Raw genomic sequence first — 26,942 nt, forward strand, 5'->3', positions numbered from 1 at the left:
CGACCGGATCCTATAACAAGTCATGACCAGCTGCTGGTGCTCACTGATCACAGTGATGATGCCCTTGTTCAAGAACTGCCAAGAACTTCTTGCACACATGCACACGGGTTCGTGAAACATGCGTGCGTTCTTGGGACACGTATAAGCACTACATATCAGCTTACCACTTCTGGTGTTGGTAATACCCACGTTGCCATTGGCAGCGTTACCCAACCGTAAACAACTGGTTATATAACACATATGCGGCTCTTGAACATGTATATGTGTGCGTATAAAATTTATACAAATATTTAGCATCATTTTGTAATGTGTCGCTCAGTAAAAGTTACGCCACAGTCAAATACTCGCCGCATGCTTCGCATACCATCGACTCCCACTGTACGTGGGATCTGCCGAATTTTTCACTTGTGTGATCTGGATCTTTTGCTGTTGCTCATATCAACACACCTGTGTCGCTCTCCTGCACTCCATTTCACACACCATGTGTAATGCTGTTGAAGTTATGCAAGAAATTTGGTCAGCAAAATGCATAACTCCGTGTGTCTTGCGGTCCGCTTTCGTGGTTCTACAGTCAAACCTCTTTGATATGTACCCGCTCTAAACATACTAACAGTCGGAATGTAGTTTCGACAAATCCCCGACCGAGTCTCCTAAAGCCTAATGCATTCGCTGGCCGCTTAAGCTGTAGTGGTTTGTCCTATGCCTTCCGGTTAGTCGGTACTCCGCATGGCGCGGTAATTTTTTGTGCCATAAAATTTTACTGCGCCACTGAACTTGCCTATGCTACAATGTGCCGCAGAAGGTTCTCGGTCCTTTCAAGAACTGCGGAGATCGGTCATATGATGATTCTGACTTCCGCGTGACCGCGCTGATGCCTTTGAGGGTAATCATCGGGAAAGAACGATAGAGAGGTGGCGCCATGGCGGCCACCAATGATTGCGCCAGTACGACTTATTGCCGACAATCAAATCAGGATTTGTAGCGGTCCTTGAAACCCTCGAAAACCCTGGAATTTTTTTGGCTCCTTAAATGTCTTTGGGGGAATTTTGTCAATACACTTTCAGGAGTGTATTGACGGCTTTTAGGAGTTCCTTTTTTAATATGCCTGTGCGAATATTCGATCGCATATTACAGTTGTAGAATCCACTTCAACATTAATTTGAAATTTGGAAGTATATTTGAAACGAACAGCGTATTCTGCCACACGTCACCCACCTAAAATGTGGCTTCATTGCAACACAAGGCTGCTATGCTGTGAAGTCACCTTGTAAGGAAAAATGCATACTGCTGCGAAGCCACACTTCTGCACTTCAGTAATATTTTTATAATAGAGCCTTATAAAAGCCAAGTATGACAAATTTGAAAACTTAACTTATTTTACTGCATATAATTGCATCCTGCTGCTATCTGAATCCACTTCAAAAATTATTCAGTAATTAGTGCCATTTGCTTCGAACTCAGAAGGTTATATTAGCATGAACCAACTTTTGAACAGAAGCGTAATGAGGATTTTATTTTATGGGTGTAAGGATGAGAGGGTGCCCGAACCTTTTGTGAATGTGCCAGTGTGTGTATATATATGCTCACCAGGAGAACTTAGTTCATTGCCTAGTTGGTACTTGCTATATGAAATGACACAACATAATAGAACATCTTTAAGTCCCTGCTGGTGCATTCTAGTAAATGATTGTAAACAGCGCGAAACAGGAAAAGGGCAACATGAAAGAAGACGCACATCTGTTGCACTCCATCTGTTTTGTGTGTGTTGTTCTTTTCCTAATTTCTAGCAGTTCACAGTCGTTAACTAGACACAAAGTAAGTTAGAAGTGCCACCCGTGTTGTCGAGTTCACGTTTCGTTTCCATGTTTTTGTGTCGTATTTGCAGCAATGATATATATATACTGATATAGGTTGAAAAAATTCTAAGGCTGGGCTTGACATCCCCACCCTTCCCCTTCTATCTAGCTATGCTTATGCTCCTGAACGACTGGCTGCTGCGGGCTGGAGCCAATAAGGCCTCCTATCCTATCGATTTCTGTAGCTAAAATGTAGTAGATGGTTACAGTGGCAGCACCAACTAAAGCTAAGTCTTGCATTCATTGTGAGAAACCTGGTAAGGATAGTTACGTCTTGGAGCTTTGGAATAACAAAGGGGTTGCATAGATTTATTTAAATTGCATGCTAACGCTATCGGGTCTATATGGAGGATTAAATAAAGTTATCGATCAGACAATGGTGTTAAAGAAAAGCTGAATGAATAAAATACACGATATTAAGACAAAGAAGAAGAGGTTGGAATTAAGAATTGTTGATTCAACAACTTATGCTGACTGATATGCTGAGCAGGCAAAAGCCACAAGCGACATCACCTTCATTGTCATGTAAAACGACTTCAAGGAGCAGTGTCAGAAAAAATTTGCATCTTGTTTTTTCTGTTGCAGTAAGTAGCTAACAGCTCACTTATCACGGCTGGAAAGCAGAATTGCTTGAGCGTGCGACAGTTAATTATTCGGAGACTGTTTTATAGCGCCCAGTCGCAGTTTCGGTTTCAGAGAGCGTCGAGTGAGGCGGGACCCATAGTGGTTTTCATGTAAACAAAACTGGCTACGAGAGCACACAAAACCGCATGCACGTGAGCACCGCATTGACAACTCTTTTGAGCGAAGGCTTCCTGGGTGCCGCTATAATCCCCTCTGAGACGTAAATATGCGTTAGCCCCCATAAATGCACTGCTGAGGCAAGAACATCGGCCTTTGTACTGCCGTGCAAGTCTGCCCCCTCTTTCCGTTGAAAAGTTCTGCTAGGAGAGAGCGCTCGTGAGGATCGTGGCAGCCAACACAAACTCGCGACACAGGTGGCGGTTGGTTGTTTACACGAAAACCAATGTTTCACGTGTAGTGGCACGACACACACTTTAAAATTGATTTTAATTATGTTCTAGGCTATATTATTGGTTGATATTCCGTAGATGATGCGTGTGTGTCCACACAAATCTACCCCACAATTTCTCGCCTTAAAAATTTTGTGTCAGTACTGCTTTAAGTAAAGCGACAAAGGGAAACACTCTGAAGCTTGCAGAATTGGATGACAAGTTGCAGGGAAAGCTTCAGGAACAAGATAGTTTTGAGTCCACTATTCCAGAATGGGCCGCTCGCGCGTGCGTGCATGTGCGAGCGAGCGAGAGCGTGCAGTACGTAAATATTGTGAGGTGAATCAGTATAAGCAAACTAGCGGAGGAATATTGAAACCTGTAGAAACGTGCAATGCAATAAAGCCTGAAATGAACAGAAAATCAGCAAAGAAAGGAATTGTGAAAAGTTCTTAACTTAGCTACTGATTGTGAAAAATGTGCCTGCTTTCGCTTGTTTGCAGTGAAAGATGCGCTTCCATGTTGTAAAAGATGGCATTCTACTTGTCTACAATCTGAACAAGAGTTGTTTCTGGTCCTTGAAGATTCTTCGTTAGTTGCTTGAAAGTCCTTAAAAGCCCTAGAATTATTTCTTCAAAAGTTGCTGTGAACCCTGTTATTACAATAAGTATCTGCAGATCTATGCTCGGGCACACATGTGGCGTAGTGCTACTTTAAAGGGGTGGTGACACCAAATTCTGAGGCTATAAAAAGCCTGCTGTAGGCTTCCTCTGTATGCAAGGACAATGAGCTGAAGTGCTGGACATAGGAAACGTTTAAAATATATTTTAATTCGTTTCCAAAGTGTGCCTAAATGCTCATTCTCGCGATCGAGACCCATTGCTAGCGCGACTGACACCGACGTCACTGTGTAGGAAGTGTAACGAAAGTTTTAGTGATGTCAGACCATATCCACAGCTCTGCTGCGCCAAGCAAGCCAAGAGAGCATCGGCAGCGAGCCTACACTCATTTTTTTTTCAGCGTGTTGCCGAAGTAGCCAAACTTGCTAGCATTTTGCAAAGTGCTTCACATTGTCACGCGAAGCTGCGAAGGCGACATTACAGAATGTCAGTTTGCTCACACACTTGTTTGCTTTAGCATACCGGGTTACCGTAGCCATAAACGTCAGACCGGATAGGTGGGGCCACCTGGTGGCGCTAAGATGAGCCAGACAAGTACAGAATTGATACGAGTTTGTGTTGTCTTGACTTCTCTCTTGTGTCCGTTTGCAGCAATTTAGTATATTCTACTTCTCTGCTGGTGTAAATTCTCAGCGGCGATGTAGTTCTGATTGCGTTGCCTTTTTAAACATTTTTTCGCCACGGTCACTCAGCAAAAACAAGGAAATACACCTGTGGTTATGATTATGGTTGCACGAAGATTCGCAAGACGTCAATACCACCATCCGGTAACCCAGTTAACCCAATACTCCGCAAAGATCTCCGCGTATACCGGAATTCCGTACATGCTTATGTTCTCTATTAGAGACTTTCAGCGAGTCTTGAAGGCATCCGGCCGGTTGCTCGTGTATGTGTGCGAGAGCAGATGATGCAGCACTGCATGCGTCACAGCTTTGTGGGCCCATGTGTTCAAGCTCCCTACACAGCGACATCACCGTCCAACTCGGCGACCAGAAACCGAAAGCAAAAGTTGTTCACATAAATAAGGCGATATCAAATCATTTAGTGAGAATACATGAATCTTGGAGCATGTGTCATTCTTTGTAGAGCAATAAGAAACGTTTGCAACAAGGAACGCACAAGCCACAAATTCGATGGCATTACCCCTTTAAGCCTAGTACCGGAATGTGCTGGGCCCCCTATCACTGCTTCTTCGTTGTGTGGGATTGTGTTCAAGTGTGCTCCACTTTGTAGGAATGAAACCAGCTCGCTGTTGTGGAATTGAGTGTTGCGGGTCACCGGCGCCGAGAAACCTCGCTGCATTGAAGCTATCATGCTAAACGCATGCCTATGGTACAGCAAGTGTAGCAGTGTTGTAACCATACTGCACGCTTTTATTAGGGTCCAACACAAACGCGCCTCTGCACGTAGCCAGTACGCTAGAGCGTCGCGGAATGCACATCGCTTGCAGGAAGCTCGTCATTGCCGTGTTAACCCAACAAACTACTCACCGCGTCTCTGCACGACCTGGAGCGGAGTGGGCATGAAGAACACTCCTATGGCAAATGCGCACATACGGTACAGCAAGCGGCCTGGCAGTGACGGCGTGAGCTGAATAGATGACGTGCTGCATGCATCTAGCCAGGAAACGATCGGCCCCGTGCGGCCGTGCCGCGTATCGATAAAACTGTGTCAGTTTTCGCTTAGTAGTAGATCGCGGTACAGACGCGTATAAATGTATTGTGGAAAGCCGATACCGTCCGTTCTGTCGCTATGCCTGTCGCTGCATATCCCGGACCTTGTAATAGTTTCGAAATGCTCTGTGGCGTCGCCCCCGCGCACCATTGAATGGTCATGCAAGAGTGCCAGAATGTTTTCTGCACTTTGGCAAAAAGAAAGAAAAGGTTTTGTGGTGCGTACTTTAGGCAATATTTGCTGTGCCACTGTATTTATTTCTTTGTTGGTGGCAATGGCACATGTCAGGAGATGAAAATCTGTAATTGGTGGTTAATGGGTACTACCGTTTAGTTCATAGTTATGCTGCATCCTCAGCAGGTACGTATTAACGAGGTTTCACTGTAAATCTCGTGTGAGTCATGCACGAGCCTGCATGTGAGGCATTGCAACCGCCTGCAAATAAAATACCGTAAGCAGAAAACAATGAAATGCAAAATTATCTGGAACAAAATAAAGATACCTGTGTAACGGAGTTTGTTTGTTTCTTCGTGTTATAGCATCTTCAGGTATTACTCAGCCTAAAAAAGAAAGAAAGTCACATTCTGGGCATTTACTGCAAGAAGCCTCGCTACCCTCTACAGCGAAAAATTCGTGTATGGGGGGTGTGCACCAGAGCCGACGTTTTGACTAGCACACTCGTCTTCCTCAAGGCTGTAACATTTATGGCCTTGAAGAAGACAGGTCTGCTAGTCAAAACGTCGGCTCTGGCACACACCCCCCGTACACGAATTTTTCATCGCAAGCTTCCGTCTTCCCCCGACTCCTGCCTTTTTTTTTAGCCTCTACAGTGTTGCACCTGAAGTATGAAACGGGGTATAGAGAATGGCAATATCATCATCCACTGACACTTCTGAGGATTACCGACTGCAAACGTTTTCGAATGGCCCTTTCTTTGGATGCCTTGGGGTTCTGTCGATTCCATGCTTACTGTGTTTAAGTTTCACGCGTTTACAGGCATGTGATGTGGTTGTATAAAGGGTATTGTGTGAGAAGTGCACTTGCCTCAGTGCACTGGTGAGCAGTGTTTCTAGAACCGAGTTTTGCAGCTCCCCATAGACGCTTGCTCTCCGAAGTGGACGCGACGGCTGCCGCGAGAACCAGCAGCCCTGCAGTGCTAATTTGCATCACGCCTCATGCGTCGTCTGCTACGGCACCCATGTGCCCTATTGCCGTCGTAGCTTTCGCCAGCTGTAACAGGCGAGATTCGCCATTTAAAATTTTTCAGTAACTTCGACTGCTTCAAAAACCAAACATTTCGCAAGCGTTTTCCCATAAATATTGATATAAACAAACTTGACCAATAATAATGGCATCAATCTCGCACGTCTGGCTGTCTGCTCGCACGAATATTCTCATGCTGCCAACCTGTGTTTAGCCGCCACGGTGGTACAGTGAGCCTCTTCGATTTTCGCTGTTCGGGCAGCCCAACGGCAGCCTAAGGACTCCTTTCTGCTAGGAAACTATGTCAATGATGCGTCACTACTGCGAGGGGCAAAATTCTCTGGCAAGCGTTGGGCAGCCCACATCATCATCATCATCATCGTCATGCTGGTGCAGCCACGTTCACTCTGTGTCGTCTGCTACATCGTCGGTCTATAGTCACGGCGGCTTCGGCAGATGAGTTCATTGTACTGCTACAAGCAGTAGCAAAACTGCTACACGCTTACGGCGCAATCGAAGAGGAAAGTGATGATGTGGAGAATCACACCATCAGCCTGTTATTGGCCTGGCTAATGAGGCAGGATCGCACCGTGTTTCGTTATTCGTCGAGCGAGTTGTGCCAGCGTATGTAGACCTGGAGTTCAGAGAAATGTTTTGACTGTCCAGAAGCAAATCTGTGGCTCTTGTGGAAGAATTTGGGAGGAGGTCCGCATTTTACCAGCAGGGCTCACATCAGACGAACGAAGCTGTCAGCTGAGAAGACCGTGCTGATCGGACTATCTCGGCACGCAAGCTACACTGCATGTAATTGCGGAAAAATTCGACGTGAGTGATTCGAGCGTGTACGACGCAATTCACCATGTTCTTGACTTCCCAATTGCTTTTTGTGCGAGAGAGATCAAGTGGTCGGACAGCAACGACATCGCACGAAGCAAGCGTGCATTTCGTGCACTGTGTCAATGCCAAAAGGGGGAATGCGGCCTTCCAGATGTATCGGGGCTGTTGATGGCTGTCACATTGGCATATCACAACCATCAGAATCAGAGGAGAGCTACTACAACCAAAAGAAGTTTCGGCGCTGCGCAAGGGCACAAAGTAGACGTAAACAATGCAAAAAGTACTCGCACAACAGTGAAATGTCTTACTTTCGGTCACATACACAGGATTGCTATCGTGCAGCACAACACATCCGTTCTTCAAGAGAGGGCACACTTCTGTCTGCATCTTGTTTCAAATAATCTTTCGTGACGTTAGGGCAGACGCCATGCTTAACATGGTAAGGCTACTACTGAAATGCATGTCCAACCACCGGGAAAGCAGCGAATTGAAAAAGACCGTCAAACCGAGTACCGAACTTCTGCTCCAAGAATTCATGAGCAGACGACGTGATGGAAAAAAAAAACGCACACACACGAAAAAGAGCATGTCACCTGCTCGCTGCCATTGCAAAAACGTTGCAGCAGCAGAGCCAGTCCACGGGCTGCCAGAGAAGAAAAAACGAATGCGTTTACGGCTTTGTTCGGGCAGGTGGGCGGAGTTCCGGCGCTGCCCGAGTAGTGCCCGAGAAAAAAGAGCGTATGGCAGGCGCTCGGGCAAATAATCGAAGAGGCTCGGCTGCTGACCTGAAGGTTGCGGGTTCGATCGCTGCCCCGGCAGTCGCATTCTCTATGGAGATAAGAATGCTACAGGCCCGAGTACTTAGATTTGTCACCCAAAACAAGTCACCAAACACAGGACGGCTGTCAATTCTCTGGCTAATTATGCTTTCCGCTTTCTTGAGAAAGGTGCACAACCCGAGCGACGACTGATGAAGGTTGTCTGACTGAATTCCCTAAGCTCGCTTAGGCGACTTGTAGTGAAGTTCAGCCTTCAGCCTTCATAATCTCAAGATATTTCTTGCAAGTTCCCACTGTGATTTGAAGAAGTGATGACTGCTGTCCCTTTTGTAGCCGCTCGTGCAACCCGGAGCAGAAAGATGCTATTCTTCAGCTGTGTACACACACGCAAAATCGAAAGAACTGCTTCCCAAGCCATCACCGTTCGCAAACAATCACTCAAGGAAGCAAGTGAGCACGGATAAATGCAATACGCATAGCGAGTGACTACTCTTTGTGCGTCTCAGCTCGTGGCGGCAGGTGAAGCCAAGTGGAACGGCAGTGCCGTAAGTTGACACTTCGGCTGCGTGTGCTGGCTCGTGAGCGGAGCTGCGAAACTGAATTGGTTCTAAAAATGTTGCTGGTTGAGTACAGATGTGGTTTAAACATTACAGTGCAATCATAACGGTTGTAAAAACACAAAAATCTGTGTACATTTCGCTCGTGCGTAAAGTGAAGTGCTGAAAATTGCATGATCCTTGCGTTCTTCTCACTTTTGTGCGCTGTCACCTCTGCCTGTCATTTTGGCATTGGAGATTTCCATGGACTATAGCTATAGAAATAATTTCTTTTTTTAAACACAGCTAATTGACAGCTTGTTAAAAACATTTCTCACAACAGTGTGTGCAAATGTAGAAGAGAAATACCATGTTTGTTTATGAATATAATGTTCATAATGCGCGAAGCTGTCTAAGCAAGCAGGGTGTATTATTATTCTTAAGAAATAACAGGTGGCTCATTTGTCACTTCGCTGTGAGAATAAGACATGCTAATGGTTCCCTGAAATTTACGCTACGTGCAGGGTTCTTTTGAAGCTGAGATTTTTTTTTGTTGCCAAAAATAAATTGTGCATCAGCATATAACTTCTTTTCAGGTTATGTCATTGCAGTGGTACTATTCAAAAGATCAAAATTCCAGCATTTTGTTAAAGATAAGTAGAGACTTAAAGCTGAACATTTTGACAGATTTGCCTGTCTGGTTGGGTTAGACTTTCAAAGGGCTCCAACCAAAAAATGGGTTTATTTCCCGACGTTTCGGAATCAACTCGATTCCTTCTTCAGGCACCTTGTTCAGTCAGGCACGTGAAAGGCACCAGTGAAGCCATAAACAGACTCTTAAAGAGGGAAGGCATAACGGTCGCACACAAGCCAACCAACACAATAAATCTTCTTCTACCGAAACCCAGGGACCTTCCACCAAGAGAAAGAGCGCAAGGTGTCGTCTACAAGATCAAATGTTCAGACTGCCAGGCCGCATACATTGGCGAAACAAAAAACTTGAACGAAAGAATTAAACAGCACAAAAACGACGTCAGGACGTTCTTAAGACAACGGAACCCCCTTGCAGAACACTCGGAAGATGCCGACCATAAGATTGACTTTGAAAAAACCGAAATCCTAACAGCAGAAACTAACCAACAAAAACAGCTGTTATTGGAGTCGTGGTTCATTCAAAACACCGAAGGCAACCTAAACCAATGCAAAGGAAACCTGCCGTCAGTATATACATTCACGGACTAGCTACAGCAAAAAAAAAAAAAACAATTCAAACAAAGCCGTGAGTGAGCAAAACCGTCCCAGGCCGCCCCCAGCCCATCAATCCCACGCAACTGCACCAACCGCGGCAACCGCAACTCCCTCAACACTCTCACCACCAAAGAAGACGCGCCTTCCCTCCTTCTCCCCAGCTGGTTCAAAAGAGAAGTTAAGAGTTGCACCTCGACCCTTCCGCTGTCACTCCCCCTGAAGAAGGAATCGAGTTGATTCCGAAACGTCGGGAATTAAACCCATTTTTTGGTTGGAGCCCTTTGAAAGTCTTAAGATAAGTATAGTATGGGGCCGGAGGTGTCCTCAGAGATAAAGGCAAGAGCAGCAAAACTTGCTCTCACGAGAAGTGCGAGAAGTGCGCTTCATTTATTACAGCGTAGTTTCAAGATTTTCAATGGTTGCATGTCTGATTTTGAGCAGATTTTGTGCGATTCAAGTGCTATTCTGTGAGCTTGTCAAATATCTTCCTATCTGCATTGTGTGTTGTATATAGGTGTCAATTTCCACTCATGAAATCACAACCATGTATTTCTTCCAGAAACTGATATTTGTATTAGCATTTCTCGCGTAGGCAAAGCTTTGGTAACCTTTTTTTTCACAGGAAGACAAAAGTTTGTGCGGTAAATGTTTGTATTTCTGAATGCAGGATGCTAACATGACGGTATCCTATCCACGGCAATCACTAGAGCCGGGCAGGTACTGCGCGCTGGTGAGTGAGCATCTGTTCATTTCATTGCAAACATCTCAAGGACACCGTCTGTGAATGTGGGGATAATCAGATTGTCTCTAGTGGTCCTTCCTCTACCTAACCATTCACTGTCCAAATGAAAAAAAAAAACATGGTTGATGCCTTCGTCATAGGAATGGGTACAACACGAAAGTGAAGCGTTCCTTCGCAGAGTATAGTTGATTGTTTATTGTAAATATACGTATGAGAGCTTCAACAATGTCTATTGGTATGGTTTGCAACTGGGTTAGTTGGTGATCTTGCATGTTGAGTGGTTGCAGTGAAAAATTAGACACACGGACAAAGAAAAGAAACACGAAGACACTACTACCTCACTCACTTCAGACGCACAAGGAGTCTATTGGTGTTTGGCAGGTGTATCACCATTGCACATGGATGCAGCCACGCTGACACCTAGTGGCAAATCTCCATCCCGACGATTAACGTCATGATCTTAACCCTTGTGGTAGCTGAAGTAATTATACACCCGGACACAGCATATGGTGAATCACAGTCTTTGGCAGTAACTGGCTACTAGTAACGCGTTTACCAGTAACTAGTTACTTTTTTCAGTAACTTATAACTGTAACTAGTTACTTTTAAGTTACAGTAACTTGTAACTGTAACACTGTTACTTTTTTGCACAGTAACTGTAACGGGAAATACCGTTACAGTTACTTCTGTTTTTATAAAAAAAATTATCCAACTGCAGCACTCTTTAAAGGCCGACATTGAACGCTTTCCACTTCTTCGAACTTCCTTCTTTACCATATCCTCTCCACCATTCAACTTTCCATAATAGGGCTCCCCTCACAGTTTAGGAGAGGAGGTCGCTAAGAGGCCTCCCTGCAGATGACCAAGGTCGCAGGTTGGTCTTTAAAGCAAGTTTAAGCTAACTTGTAAGCTACATACCGTAAATTAATCATGTTGCAACGGAACACCTTGCTAAGTTCACGTCCGTTTTTCTTTTTTTTCTTTTTTTCAGCATATAGATCCTTTTTGCACTTCAGCTTCTCGCTCTCTTCATGGTGTACCGGTGGAGCATTAGAATGCATAGTCTCCTTTGTCCATAGCTCCGAGCTAATCGTGTTTGACAGGCGGCTAGAAAGCAGCAGCGAGCGAAACGGCTGAGAGCCAGCAATACCGTGAACTAGCAAAGCAATTTTTTTAAACCTCTTTGGAACTGATTGTAAAATGTTTACTCCGACTTGACACAACAATTATTAACAAAATGACATAGACGTTTCGCCTACTACAGTGCAGACCACTTATAACGTAACCGCATATAGTGCAGGACCGGTTATAATGCGGTCTTTTTCGACTCCCGTTCACCCTCCCATAGAACCGCATGTATACGAATACCGCTTATTGTGCAGTCCCCCAAGATGAAATACCGTTTATAATGCGGTTGCGGGAAAATATTTCTGACAAACGTGGTAGCGAGTGCGGTTCTCAAAGGAGGTACGCCGCTGGGGAGGGAGCGACGAGGTCGTTACGAAGGGCGAGGGCACGCACAGTGAACGAACGAGGGGCGGAGGGAGGAAAAAGACCGCGGCAGCGCTGTGCGGGCTCGCCGAGTGGGGAAGGATGGTGGTTGCCTAGGCGACGGAGTAGCATTTGCACCGGCGGCGGTGGGCGGCGGCAATGCTCCGCGGCCGCTTGCCGGCAGCGCGTTACGCGTGGAACGTACGATCGCGTCCTCATCAAGTGCGCTTTAAAGTAAATTTCCTGTCGGGAAAAGCGTCGCCGTTATCACACTTGCTACAGATATCGCGTTTGCGGCTTCATGACGCGAGCTTTCGCCTTTTCTGCCAGTGCGCGGACTTAAACGAGCTTGGCGGGCTTTTGTCGCCATTGATCTCCTGGCCGCGAACACAAACTTCGTATCACGCGCGCTGTTCTTAAGTTAGTGCTTGAGTGCGATCTTTTCGACGTCCAATCTTCATGTTGTCTTGGACAAACTTCCCACGACAACATGCTGAACGGCACACTAGGCCTAATCAGCGTTGGTTGCTTTTCGGTAGCGGTTGCGGGCGATAAAAGTTGCGGTTTGGTGCGGAATCAACGAAACTTTTTGCGATGGCTGCACTTGAAGGGAAGAGAATCATATAGTTAATGAAAACGAGGGCATGGTTGGCACATGCAACTCTCGAATTGTGGTTCCGGATTCGATTGCAATGTCTTGGACATCGCGTGCGCGCCCGTGAAATCGAACGATCGGTACCGCTCAGCACGTGAAATTTCGGTCGCGATTCGACATGGTTTTGTGTAATGCGCATACCTCGAGGTGGCCTGAAACGTAGTCGGCGAATTTCCGCGATGGCACTTTGTTTTGTTTGCTTTTTTCCCCCGTGTTCATTTCGTTGGCAATGCGGGTCTTTGGCAGTTAATTTTTGAACATTCGGAGATTTAAGTGGTTGTAAGCGCCCCAAATCGCATATGTCGATTATCGGACACGCGAGGCTACATGCTCAACACGTTTTGCGCAAGTGCAGCCTTTGAAGAAGGTTGTTTTGGTTATAGTGCGGTACCGCTTATAGTGCGGATATTCGCGACTCCGGCGACTTACGTTATAAGCGGTCTATACTGTATGCAAGTTGCATCCTCAAGGCGATGCGTTGCGGCGAATGAACCACGATTCCAGGAGTTTTCTTCCCCCCGCCTTCGTTCAGGAGCCAGCGCGTCCAATTGTTTAGGTCAGAGCTGTGCGCTGTTGTCCAGCAATGTTCAACAAGCCACGTCTTAGAACGCGTTGCATGGGTTGCTTTAGCAACATCTCGTTTGTCCTTTCTTTTTCGTCGATGTAAGTCGTGTAGCAATCCCCGCATTGTACATGTATGTAACCCCGCTCTGATCGTCCGCAGGTGTGTGGTCTGGGTTTCACAAACACATGCCCCAGGTATAATGGGACTTAAAAACGGTTTGTATGCCCAGTGGACGCAGAGCTCTCCGAACAGGGTTTGATACACCTTGAACACAGGGAATACACACAATGGACGTAGTCTTCACTCGTGACGCACTCCCTGTTCCTCTTCGCCTGCATTTCTGGGTATCGTTAAAAAGCGTCCTAGGATACTGCTGTCGTTCTAGTGTTCTAGGGCATTTACTGATGCTACAAAATAAGGCTTACACACCGACTGCGTGTGATGGCCTCCCTTTTAGGTTTCCTTCGTCTAGGGCTTTACCACGTGCACATTTGACTACCCGCATGCCTTCGTATGTTTTTATTAAATAAATTTTATCATTTGTTTGGTGATCTACTACTTATTTTATAAAGTAACAAAAAGTAACCACGTTACTTTTTCACAGTAACTGTAACAGGTTACTTTTGGAAACTGTAACTGTAACAGAGTTACTTTTTTGGCTTAGGTAACTGTAACTGTAACACTGTTACTTTTTACTGGTAACGTGCCCATGACTGGTGAATAATACCGTGCAAAGATGGCACCAACAAGCACATCACTCTGGTACCCGATATGCGCTCATTCAAAGCGTCATCATCTGACGAGAAAAACGCCAAGGCGTGTGCTTCGCAGTGGTAGGATAACCTACGCCTGTGCTCAGGGGGTGACTCGGTTGGTAATGGAAGCATGTCCCCGACTTGTTTAAGCCAAGGAAAGCATTCACCCAAGGAAAGCATTAAGCCTAGGAAAGGATTCAGGATATTAATTGTTGTTTTTAACTGTAGTGTAATGATTTTGACCTAAATTGAAAGGATCTAAAGTGGACGAAAAAGCACCCTTTTCGTCGGTGGGATCCAAACCCACAACCTTTGAGTTATGCATTCGATGCTCTGCTGATTTAGTTACGATGGAGGGCACTCCCTTGTCCACTTTGTTGGCATTTGTGTGCATTTAATGCCTGAGAATGTTAGCCAGCGCCACTTGTAGCCATGGCGGTGGAACACTTTTTGCTAGAGGGCATCACATGGCACATGATCTTTGCACAAGAAAGGCGTCTGTCCTAGCTCAATTGGTGGAGCATCGAACATGGAATTCAGAGGTTTATTCGGATCTCACCAACAGAAAGGGTGCTTTTTTTTTTGTCCACTTTAATTCCTTTCAATTTAGGCCATAATAATTATTACCCCACAATAAGGAAATTACATATAATGTCCCCTATGCTTTCCCTAATTGTCTCTTGGTTTCATTACTTGTGTCTAACAAAGAAACGAGCCCCTCGAGCGATGCTACTTCTTTTATATTTTTACATTCTCGCATGGTAAACGAAGAATAAAAACAGCACTAAACACAGGATGAGAAGAGGACACATACACGGCGCTGAACTAACAACCAATGTTTATTGCAAAAACAAGTGCAATATATAGGACACAGGAATCTGTGCAGAAACACGAAACATAAGCCAAAGTGCACAGCCATGTGATTAAGGCCAAACGGCAAACGTTATTAAGAACCTGTCAAATCAGTGGACCCCAGATATCTAATTTCACAGCCATGAAGTGAAATTGAGTTTACGCTAACACAAGAAACATCGTGCTGTTCAATGTGAAATGTTTCGCTAATCTCACATTCATGCTGCTCGTTATAGCACCCCATGACCACACACTTGTCGAGAATCGGCTGACAACCACAATTTTTACACTGGTCAGCCAGGTGGCTGGAGACAGAGCCTTTCAGACAGTAAGCGTGCTCCCTCAGCCGATCATTTATGCATCGGCCTGTTTGGCCTGTGTAACAGCGCCCACAAGTGAGTGGTATCTTGTACACAATAGCTGAAACACGTTCAACATAGCACGTAACATGTTTCTTAGTGCATGCGTGTTTCTTAGGTCCATCACTGTTAACCCTGCGGCACAGCCAGGGAAGCTTGCCGCGTGCGCAGAAAACAACTCTTACATCTATTTTGCTTGCAACTTTCTTTAACCTGTGCGAAACCTCATGTACGTAGGGAATAACAGCCGTGCTAGTAGAGTGAGGTGTGATATGTTGGCTATGGCTTTGTCTGTTATTGGGCACCCTTAGCGACTTTAGGAGAGTCTCGGCGATGGAAGTTAGCAGGGGGATAGGAAAACCTGCTTGTTGAAGATGGTGCACTTGGTGTGTAAAACTGCTATCGACCTGGTGGTGACAAGAGCGAGTTAAGGCTGCCTTTAGGCACGAATGAGCGATGCTTCGCTTGACCAGATTGGAATGCACAGACGTGAAAGGAAGAAGGCTTACGTTTACGTACGTACGTAACATTCTCGCAACGTGAGGAAACTTGATGGCACCCTTGCCTTTTGGCTAATGTTTTTCCAGAACGCAGTCAGTCCGCAGGAATGAAAAATTTTGTTGTGAGTAACTTTGTTGGAACACGATCTTGCTGTAGTTGGCTTATGCTTCAAATGTGGTACTGGTGCAAGTACAATTATATCTCGTTATAGCCACTGACTAAATATTACATGGCTAATTATTGTACGCAACAGTGTACTGATCACAGGTAAGTCATTGCAGAGCTATCAGCTCCCGTCACAGCTGAGTTGCTGGGTCCACAGTGAAGTGCTAATCGTCAGACACCGACAAACTGGGATCAAGCACAAAAACATGAGAACTTATTTTATAGCGCTCGATACTAGGGACATTTAACTTGTATGTATACTTCTTTACGTTACAGTTTTACCGGATACCGGATAGAACCTGCGCATGCGTGAACCTTCACGGAACATAAACTACTCGCCGGAGAAACTTTACGTTTATGGCCCTATCTCGCAAATCCACCTTCGTTCGCGGATACTCGCGATATCCGCTTTGCGGAGACTCTAGTTGCTGAGTCAAAATAAGCTGAAGTGCGAGCGCCACTTCCGATCACCTTGTTTCAGCCGGATTACCGAGGCTAGAGCGACCTAGAATACCGAATCCGTAAACGTGAGAGCCCTAAAGCCCCCCCGACAGGCTGGATAGGTGGCGCCATCTAGCGGGGCCAAGGAGAACGAGGCAAGCACAAGATTGTTATTGCAGAAACATCGGGCATCCTACTTCCATTGTAAATGCCTTGCAGCGGCATAATTACGAATGAGTTGCCTTTTTAATAATTTTTTCCTTCAAAAACACTAAGCGAAAACAAACGTGTCCATGACTGTGGTTGCACGAAGCGTCACAAGATGTCGACATCATCGTTCAGTAACGCGGTCTTGCTACACCAATTTGCGTATACAGGGATACTGCACACGCTAAGAACCTGCCTTATGATTTTGCCGCAGCGGTAATTAAATATTATCTAAATTAAATGTAGTTTAAATGCAGTTATCACCATTTAATGGTTTGTGCAAACGTAAAGATATACGATATACGTTTACGTACGTGCATGAACGTTTACGTATGGCGAGCTAAAACTTTTCTAAAACATGCATCCTGGTAACACGGTAAACGCGATCCGGTATTCCGGTAACACAGTAACGGGGTTAAAAAGTATACGTACAAGCTAAAAGTCCCTACTAGCTGCATAGTTTTTCACGTAGATGTAGATGGCACAAAAAAGTCTTTGATGCTTTGCTGGTGCATCTTCCTCACCCAACATGATGTGGCCGATTCATCGGGTATGTCTACTGCATCGGTTGTCTGGTCGGTGCCATGGCTGCTTTTGTTGGGCGCCACAAACTGTGGTCCAAGCCACGTGAAGCATCTCAATTGACATGTGCAAACCTATCTTCGTGTCATCTCTATGTTAAGCACTAGCCGGTGTCAGGCCTTGAAAGCCATCATCACGCCTTGGTCTGTGACAGTGTCCTGCAGTTCAGAGGCAAGAACTGAAGTTGGATGTTCTCAAGCACCGCAGTTGTCTGATGGGCAGCGCAGTTATCTAAGAAATATTTCTCTTATCATCCAGATCTTCCTGTTCAGTAGGTACTGCAAGTAGTGCCGTGTCCTGTGTTCTTCATAAGTCTCCGTTTCTTATAGCGCCTCGCCATCGTGAAGGTACTGCAGTTTAAGTCTCCTCTTTCCTTTAAAGCATAGCAGCGATGCACTTTTTTCTATCACCAAAGGTGGAAGCTCCTCCGTCTGGTCCTCGTTCGTACGAAGGAGAACGGCGACGCGGACCTTGCTGTGTTTTCTGCCACTACAGAGCTCGCCTTTTAATGACAGGGTCCTGTGCAGTAACATTTGGTACAAGAGAGCCGTCTCATTGGCATAATTATGAGAACTTAAACTGTGCTTGGGACGAGACACCAGAGTAAAAGTAGACATGACAAACGTGGACTAACGATTGATTTATTGAAATCACATGTTCGGGAGCCAACTAGCCCACCTTAGAAACCCTGGGCTCTAGTTCTCTAATTATGGTTGCCTGCTGATCGAGAGCGATAACTCATCGATTTTGCTTCACGCAACTGCTGCCATCATCCATTTTCCTGTTGTGTAACCGGCAACACGGCACAAAAAGCAAACTGGCTGAGCAACAGACACCTACGCCATACCCATATATATGAAACATAGCAAATGAGTGCCCACAGCATGCTAACAGGCGTTAGGCTTGGCCCACTTAGCTTGGCTAGCTTGGCTTGGCTTGGGGCTTTGCCGATGCAGGGCAGTCGCGAGAGATTTAAACTGCCATATTAAGAGGCCTGCAATGTGGGCGGTTAATTGTCATTTTGAAAGGAAAATGTTTTCTATTTCATGATCAGTATAAAGCTTTTTTGTTAAAATGGAATATTAAACACGTGGATTTCTATGGAGACTTTCAAGGGGAATCTAGGTTCTTTTGTTATATACAATATTTTGTCATAAATACTTCCGCCGCAATGAGATTTACCTGCAAAGCCATAAGGAAATAAAGAAGGCAAGGACAGAAAAAATGCACACTTGCAAATGAGTTCGTTACTTTCAGTTTTTAGACATTAGTGTGTCGCTTTGGAGTGCATAACTAGATGAGGATTTCGTGAAGATCTTGTCTAGTTGCATGCTCTAATTCCCAAGTAACGTTAGTCCCTGGGCCAGTGACGTGTGCTTGGCAATACAACCCTGAGCTCGCAATGATTTACTCCCATTTGGCTCTGCTAACTCAAAACTTATGAAAATAGCTGTAAAGATGATGTCTTAGGTCTGCTCTCATCATGTCGTGTGAGCACAATATGGAGCAGAGCTTTTGTTTGAAGGGATCCAGGCTTGCCTTCTTCTTTCTTGATTAGTGTGCCTAAAATATTGTGCTAGAGAAGTTGAAATATGTTAACTGACGGTACCGTTCTTCGCATAAGGATGAAACAACTGCAAGTATTTGCACAATAATTTTGTACACACTTAGGAGCACGGAAGCTTGTGCGAGTTTGTAAGACATCATGGAACAACTTCAATGCGCCAAAAACAAGGACAGACGAAAAAGATTGGATGCAATAAGCACTAACTTGAAACTGAATTTATTACGAAAAAGAGTGGAACAGGTAAACCACGTTAGATTTCGCACATGCGTGCACACTTGCACAGACGGCTCACAAAAGCCCACGAAAGATACCACAAAGTCACTTTGGCATGACGCCAGATTTCTTCACTAGATTACATTCACTTTCCAGCAGACTCAGTCAAGGCTGGCTGACACACGCGTCGCTTTTCTCTTTTATCAGAAAGGCTCCGACAATATCCCTTGTTAACTTATTCTCGTGTTTGAAAATGATAGAAGTGTCAGAGAAAGCGGGTTCACATCCGCAATCACGGCAATGCAACGCAAGGTGCGAATAGGCCGTGCCTTTAAGCGAGCTATGGTGCTCTCTAAGCGTTACATTTAGGCACCAGCTTGACTGTCAAATATAACACCGCTCACACGCGAAATGAATGTGGCACACAGCCCCCTGTTTACAGGGCACAAACTTTATCCCAAGAGCGTGCGAAAGGCACTCGATGCAAGGCGAAATATGGCCTGTATGAGTGTTTGCTTAGCCTGATTGAACAATAACGAATACGAATGTTTGCATTATCTCGGCCACCTTTGTTTTGATCTTGGTGGCAGGACCTGTCAGGTTGTACGGAGATCGCGTTATTATTTTCACATGTGCATTTGCGGTGTGTGTAATTCATGGTCAAGCACGTGGTTGTTTCAATTTAATGAACTTAAGAAGTTCTTTCTGTCCCTCCCTTCTTTTTTACAATTTTATTTGTGCCAGTACCACATTTCAAACTGCTTGGCGGTTTTTAGAGTTTGAAGCTGCAGTTCTTTTTTATTCATATGCATAGAATTTTGTTGAAATAAATTATCCGGCAGTTGTAAGATGTATCTTTGAGATTTTATTGCACTAAATTTCACAAAGAGGCATGCACTTTTGACCAGCTTGTTCATTGTCCAGGTGGTGTCACCCAGCGGGAATGTCACTTCGCAGCAGCCACTCGACGTCAAGGAGGAACGTCCTGGTACGTGGCTGCTGTCTCTGCATTGTTCTCTGTGTGTCTTTGTACAAGGCTTAGTGTGATCTGTACCAGTGTTGGTGACTGCAAATTAGGCCGAGCCTGTGCTTTGGTCGCGTCTTTCGTAGTTGACAACAACATGGAGAAAGTCCATTTCTTGGTATAAAAGGCTAGTTACAGCTGCACATATTCTTGAGCAATCCTTTGAGCAGAAATGCCATTTGTTTTCTGCATGCAAAGTTCCGGCACATTGCACGTCACTCAGTAATTCACACGGAGATGCACGATTCTGTCGTGCCCTTCTATATTTGTTTTCCCTGCGTAACTCGCCTCTCCGCAAATTCGCGATGCATAGGAGTCAGTGTCTTAGCTAGGCAGCTGCAACAACAGCTCATTCTGGATCTAAATGCTCACACTAAGTGACATCAAAGCAAAGAATACAGAAGGACCAGCACAGATCTTCGCATGTCGTCTTCATTTTGTCGTAGCGTAGTGTGTGCATTTAGATCAAGAATGAATTCAAACCAACTAGCCCACTTTCCGTCTTACTGCAAGTAGTGGCAATGTTTCATTGAGAGCACACCACACGCAAGACAAATCTCTTTCCTTCACTTTGGCTGCATAAGGTCGTCAAATGCGTACTGACCATATGTCTTCTGACTTTAAGGGGCCCTGCGACACTTTTTCAACATGGTCAGAAAACGCTGCCGATCGGTAGTCGAGGCTCCTGAGAACATGCGAGTCAAAGGTTATAGCGCAGCACGCGGCCTAGAATTCACAATTAATTCTCAAAGTCAGCTAGAAACCCTTCTCTCTTTTCTCAGCGAATGATGCCATAAACCAAAATGACCGTGCCATAAACCCACAATCCACGGCCATTTACTTATTTGAGCATCATGAGCTGCATAGTTACCGTGGCTGCCGTGGGTTGCCGCCACCTGTCTGTGCGTGCGCTTGCGATCACACTGAAAGTAAGCCGCACGTTCAGAGAAGAAAAGAAAAAAATATCACAGCATATCCACGGAGTGAATGATGGTGAGTGGGCGAAGCTGCGGAGGTTCATCGGTAAACCGTGAATCTTCCGTGAATTCTGCCCAGTACATCATCACCGACGTGAGATCGGGCGCGTTTATACTAAAGGTTCGATGAGTTATGACGACTTGCAGCTCACTTTAATTTTACATGTACGCTGTGAATTTTCATTGTTTAGAAAACCATTGCTTTAGAAAACATCTGGCATCTTTCGTTAAGCAGCTGGCGTCTTTTCGTTTTGCTTTAGAAACATCTGGCATTCTTTCGTTTTGCTTTTAGGAAACATCTGGCGTCTTTCGTTGGTTTATTTCATCAATCAACGGCGTTTTGAACAAAATTTTTATTGTTTAATCACGCACAGGAGAAATCTCACCAGGCACTACCCTGGAGGTAAACAATGGCTGCTAATGGGAATGAGAGACAGAAGAAGTTGGCTTTTAGTTAACGCGCACGCTGCGAATTTTTTATTGTTCAACAACGCACAGGAAAAATCTCCCACCGGCACCACCTTGGAGGTCAAGATCTGGCACTAGCGTTACGACTGGTTACGCACTACTACGAGCGACGAACGGGTGCCGCCTTAAGGAGCTTTGCCCCTAAAAAAGTGCTCAAGGTCATCACGCGCGCCGACAAACGGCCGTTTCCTGCCCCCTTGTCACCTCCCCCACCTCCTGCGTAGCTGTCAGCGCTATCGCTGGTACTAAAGGAGGGAGAAAGTGCTTGAAGCATGCGACAAGTCTCTGTAATCTCCGCCTGTACTTGACAAATTCTATAAATTTTTGTGGCAGTCAATTTGTGAGGCAATTACTGTATTTACTCGAATCTAAGCTGATGTTTCTTTTGAAAAAAACTATGTGCAAAAGTGGGGGGGAGTAGGCTTAAAATCGAGTACAATGATTAAGTTTTTTTTTCCTGGCCTTGCAAATTTCGGGGGTAGGCTCAGAATCGGGGCCGGCCTAGATTTGAGTAAATACGGTAGTTTAATGATGCCATGCAATCATTACTTGGAAAAGTGTTGAAGGGCCCCTTTAACGCTGATATCTTTCCCATTCAACAAGGGAGTAGCTAAGGCATGGATGAACACGTTCAGTAATGTTGATCATTGAGCCAATTGGCGTCCAATTGTTATGAACTTGTGGAGAGGGCAGTGCATGAAAATGCAAACAGATGTTGAGGGTTCTTCCACGAAACAACATCAGTCTAGTTTTTCCCACTTCCCGAAATTGCGCCAAGAATGAGCCCTTCTAGTTTGTAAGAGACATAGGACTCGAGGATGAAAGATGACGACGCAAAGTATTCTAAACGCCAAATTCCGGAAGCTTGAGGCACCTGACCCGAGCTGTGATCGAGCGAAGAACTACGATGAGCTGGCATTGTCTGCGTAGCTTCTGCCAAAGAAGGTTCTGCAAGTGGAAAATGCAAACATAGAACATTTTGGCAAAATTTCTGGAGGTGCCTATGGCAGAAAAAGCGCCGTAATATTGTTGACCTTGGAACACATTACACTACCTTTGATTAATGTATAAACCAATTTGGTATTGAAACGAGAAACGATACTCTCAGAAAATTTTTCTGACAAACATCACTCTGACAACATCATGTGAAATATGGAAGGCTCCCACGTGACCAAAAATTTGTTTGTTTCCAAAATATTCGAGCAATTCACTGTTTTCAGTGCAATAAATCAGCACGATTTTTTTCGAATACACTTGAAATGGTTGACAAAATAACTGAAAGTTTGCGTCGCATTTGTAATTAAATTGTGCCTGCTGTGTCACTTCGCATAGCTTCTTTCTGTCTTCTGCATGCATGTCCCCCGAGATCTGTGACATGGCTCAATACCCGAAAGGGAATTAAGAAATTTTGGCCTCGAATGATCCTCTTTATTCTTCCTGAATCTTTAAGAGAAAACAATGTCAGAGAGCCTGGAGATTGCGGAGTTGAGTCGCTAGATTTGTACCTGCAATGTTTTATTGCAGTTTGTTGACTAAGCCCTCTTGTATTTTCTATGCGATGCTTTTGCAGTTCCTACATTCGGCAGGACTAAACCAAACAGCCTGGCCTGCAGCACTTGGAATGCCACTGTCAGTGTCAAAGGATCGGTTAAAGAGTGAGTGACCTCTTGCTAGAGGGTTTCTTCGTGTTGAGATTAACCCACTACTGTCGGTTAATTCTTAATACGACACAGCGCAACAAGAAATTAACTACTGTGGTTTATTTTTTAAACTCTAGGCTAGAAACTTTCTCTCGCAATGTTAACGCGATAGCGTTAGAGAGCTCGTGTCGCAAAAATTCTGGTGTTGGCGTCGGCACCGTTGGTTGTCAGTGAAAAATCATCCGTGACCGTAAAATCGAGGAAGAAGCAAATAAAATAAACAACGAAATCTTCGGTCCCAATGAGGATCAAACCCGGGCCGTTCGCGTGGCAAGCAGGTATCTTACCACAAAGCCACGATGTTACTTGCAGCTGCTTCGGAAAAAAACACTACATAAATGTCATGTACTGAAAGGAGTCTCCTTAACGCATTTTGTTCGGCAGGTGTCACGACGAAAACGAGCCCATACGGCGATTTGTAGGTGCATTCGCGAGGCCATCAAACTACGCCGAAAAAGGCCGGGATAGTGCAGCCATCGCCTCTGAATACACACACGAACTTTCAAACAACTCTAAAAATGGACAACTATGTCCATCTAGCGGAAAACATATCAAGCCAACGCAGCAAGCAGCAAACATTAGATAATGTGCTGCCATCTGTGAGGCATTGTGAGAAATATGTCTCGACTTTTCATGGCATCCGAGAGGGCGGGTGCGCGGTGTCTATCTTGGAGGCCATTTGACTCTTGCTTTAGATCGAAAGCCTGTACAATTCGCGCGTGTGCGTGCGTGCGTGTGTAACAATACACATTAATAAGTATGCACTTAGTGGTTGAAGTGCGCACTGGGGGCCGGATTTTGCTATCGCGTTCAACTCTTAAAGGCGAAGCTTAAGGGTCCCCCAATTTTTTTGTAGTCTCTATTGCAGGCAAATAGAGTAACTGTAACGTACACAAGTTCAAATTCACATCTGTGTGAACAACACCTTTTTATACATTCTTGTAGTATGCTCTGACCTGAAACAGTTATTAATGTCAATATAAAAATTCAGCAACTCGATCAATAGTCGATCGCAAAACAGCTGTGGCTTAGTTCCTGCACATTACTAATCAAGAGCTCGGGAAGTACTCGATGCGACTTGTTTTACTCTCTCGAGGTCATATTTCTTGTGATCGTGATACTTCCTGGTTATGTCTGTAGACGTATATCTGTAGCTGGTGCCAGAAGCATTCTTCGCTGTCGTGAACTGCGTGGCTAGCTGACTTTTTTTTTTGGAAGCTTGAAGTGGAGCAGAGCATCCTTAAAAAGGGTGACCAGATGCAGCCCACCTACAGGCCGAACATTATTTGTAATGTTTGCAATACGGGACATTTATGGAAATTTTCGTATCACTTGTAGAATGCAGGACAAGAGCCCTCAATGTGGGACAATCCTGCGAGTCGGGACGGTGGTCACACAGCAAAGCATGGCATGGAGGCGCCTCTGACGATGAGAACATGTCAATTCAACAGATGCAGATCACAAAAGCCTTACTATTGCTAACTGTGTGCTTCATAATATAAAATACATCAAAGGTAGCTTCATTGAATTGCAAATACAAATGTCATCAAAGGCCTTGCTTTTGCTTGCAGGAAACTGAAAAACGTCTTGGGTGTCATGTGCCAACTTTGGAGTGTGATCACTACGCAGAAAAGAAAAATAATGAATTTCGATGACTAACGATACATTCCAACGATAACTAACCAACATACACCCGTTTTCTTCTTCGTTTCTTCACATGCTGCGCTATCCAGGTACCATGAAATGTTTGACAAATTTCGGGCACTTGGAGATCGAGCTGCTAAGCAGGACCAGATCGGATTCTGGCAGGCCAGTGTTGCCTGGACGTGGTGCATGATCAGGGTGCAAAGCGGGAGGTGGGGGACGGGGGGAGGGAGCGCTTTCCTGAAACGGCACGGCAATTTGAAATTAGCAGTGAAATTGTGGGTAACGCTCGGAATTTTACGCTAAGTTGTTCAAAGCTGTCTTATCGTCCTGCGAGATGACGTGACTGTGAAAAACGTCCAACATGTCTAATAAACATCTAATAACTAATGGAAATATTTTGTCCTGCCGTCACGGTTGGTACATAGTAAGACCATCAAAACCATTACATGGAGTTTTTGTTTACTGCCTAGACAAACATCTTATTTGAGTGCCATCATGCGATTTGGAAACATCTGGTATACGAAAGCCTTGTCAGTATTGCACAAGTCAGTCGCTTCATAGTGACCCTAGCTGTGTGGCAGCCTTTTGGCCACCCACAAAGCAGAGCCAGACTGCTGCTAAAAGCTGCACCGATGATACCGTGCCAGCTCTTAAATCCTTGCAACCAGCCATTAGGCTTGGTGATGCACTTACGGTAGGGAGACGTTACAAAGTACACAAGACGCAGTGTTAACTGGACGAGCGCAAACTTCAACTGGTTTTTATTATTCATGCGTAGACATATAAATATAAGTTCACAAAAACACGTGGAAAGAGATGGTACACTTGACTCCGCCTATGTGACGTCTATCACGAACTCGATTTCCGCAGGAGATAGTTTTATCGACGGCTCGCTGACGCATGTTTCGGCGCCCAGGGATGCCATGACAGCAGATTCGTAAACTATTCTCTCCCTGTCGTCTTTTATCCGCTTTACAATAGTTGCTTTTCGAACTGGGGTACGCATGCGCATTGGTTACAGTGAGTAGCTATATTCCCGGGATAGGTAATCTGTTGACAGTTGTACCGGTGTTCTCTAAGCCTAGTGTTAACACATCTTGAGGTCTGTCCAATATATTGTTTTCCGCATGTTAATGGCAAACTGTAAACTACTGCTACATCACACTGAACGAAGCTTGGTCTGTGGCCTATTTTACATGTCTTTCCTTCTTGCATTTCTTGCGTGTTATTAACCTTTTTACACAACCCTAGCAATTTTTGAGGGGCTGAAAATGAAACCGGCACGTCGTGTTTCTTGGCGATCTTCTTTAATCTATGCGATAATTTGTGGACATAAGGGATGACCACGGGTCGTTGCCATTGTTTAGCTTCCTACTTTTTTGCTTTTTGTAGACATGTTACGAAGCATTTTTTCAGCGATAGCCACAATTATGGAATCAGGAAAGCCGCTAGCTTTTAACCTCTCTACCTGTACATTCAAACTCTTTGTAATCATGTGGTCGCAGGATTTTTTAATAGATTCTGAAAGACATGCCTGCGCAACACTTCTTTTTTACGAGCTTTGAATGGCTGCTGTGATAGCTCATAAGGCCTTTGTCACCTTTCGTCATATAGGCCCAGCATGTGTGACGGGGATTTAGGTACATTTCAATGTCCAGAAATTTCATAACATTCTGTCTTGGAAGTTTGATCGTGAATTCTGACCCTTTAAACACATCATAAAAGGCGTCCAATACATATTGTGCAGTTGTTTGTAACTGATATTCAGCATCAAAACACAAAAGAAAACCGTCCACATATCGAAAACAGGCTATGACACCTAATTTTTCCAATCTTTGCTTTAGAGTACGGTCGCCTTTTGCCATAAACAGGTTGCACAGAACAGGCGCGATACACGATCCGATTGTAATTCCTTCTCGTTGCACAAATACAGTTCCTTCGTGTTTGACACATAATGACTGCAGATAAAGCCGTAACAGTTCCAAAATATCTTGCACCCCAGTCAGACATTCATTCATAAACTTTGTGCTGCCATATGCGTTGATGCTGTCTTCGATGGCTTGAACGGCTTGTGCTTGCGGAATGTTATACACTCAAACCTCGTTATAACGAACATGAATATAACTAATTATTGGTTATAACGAAGTAATTGAAAAATAGTTTTGTAATAGCTACAGTGTTACAAATAAACGTATATAACGAATT

The 26,942-nt window shown here is 44.8% G+C and overlaps 1 protein-coding gene across 2 annotated transcripts in view; it reads left to right on the forward strand.

The window, feature by feature from the left end:
• LOC119372426 (uncharacterized) overlaps positions 1–26,942 on the forward strand; it is a 140,116-nt gene that overhangs the window by 21,545 nt on the left and 91,629 nt on the right. For both annotated transcript variants that reach the window (XM_037642905.2, XM_037642906.2), the window contains exons 3-5: positions 10,494–10,556; positions 19,846–19,909; positions 22,961–23,045. In XM_037642905.2, the coding sequence (XP_037498833.1) occupies positions 10,494–10,556; positions 19,846–19,909; positions 22,961–23,045 (212 nt within the window). The remainder of the gene's footprint in view (positions 1–10,493; positions 10,557–19,845; positions 19,910–22,960; positions 23,046–26,942) is intronic.

Source organism: Rhipicephalus sanguineus, chromosome 10 (assembly GCF_013339695.2).
Source record: "Rhipicephalus sanguineus isolate Rsan-2018 chromosome 10, BIME_Rsan_1.4, whole genome shotgun sequence".
NCBI lineage: Eukaryota > Metazoa > Arthropoda > Arachnida > Ixodida > Ixodidae > Rhipicephalus > Rhipicephalus sanguineus.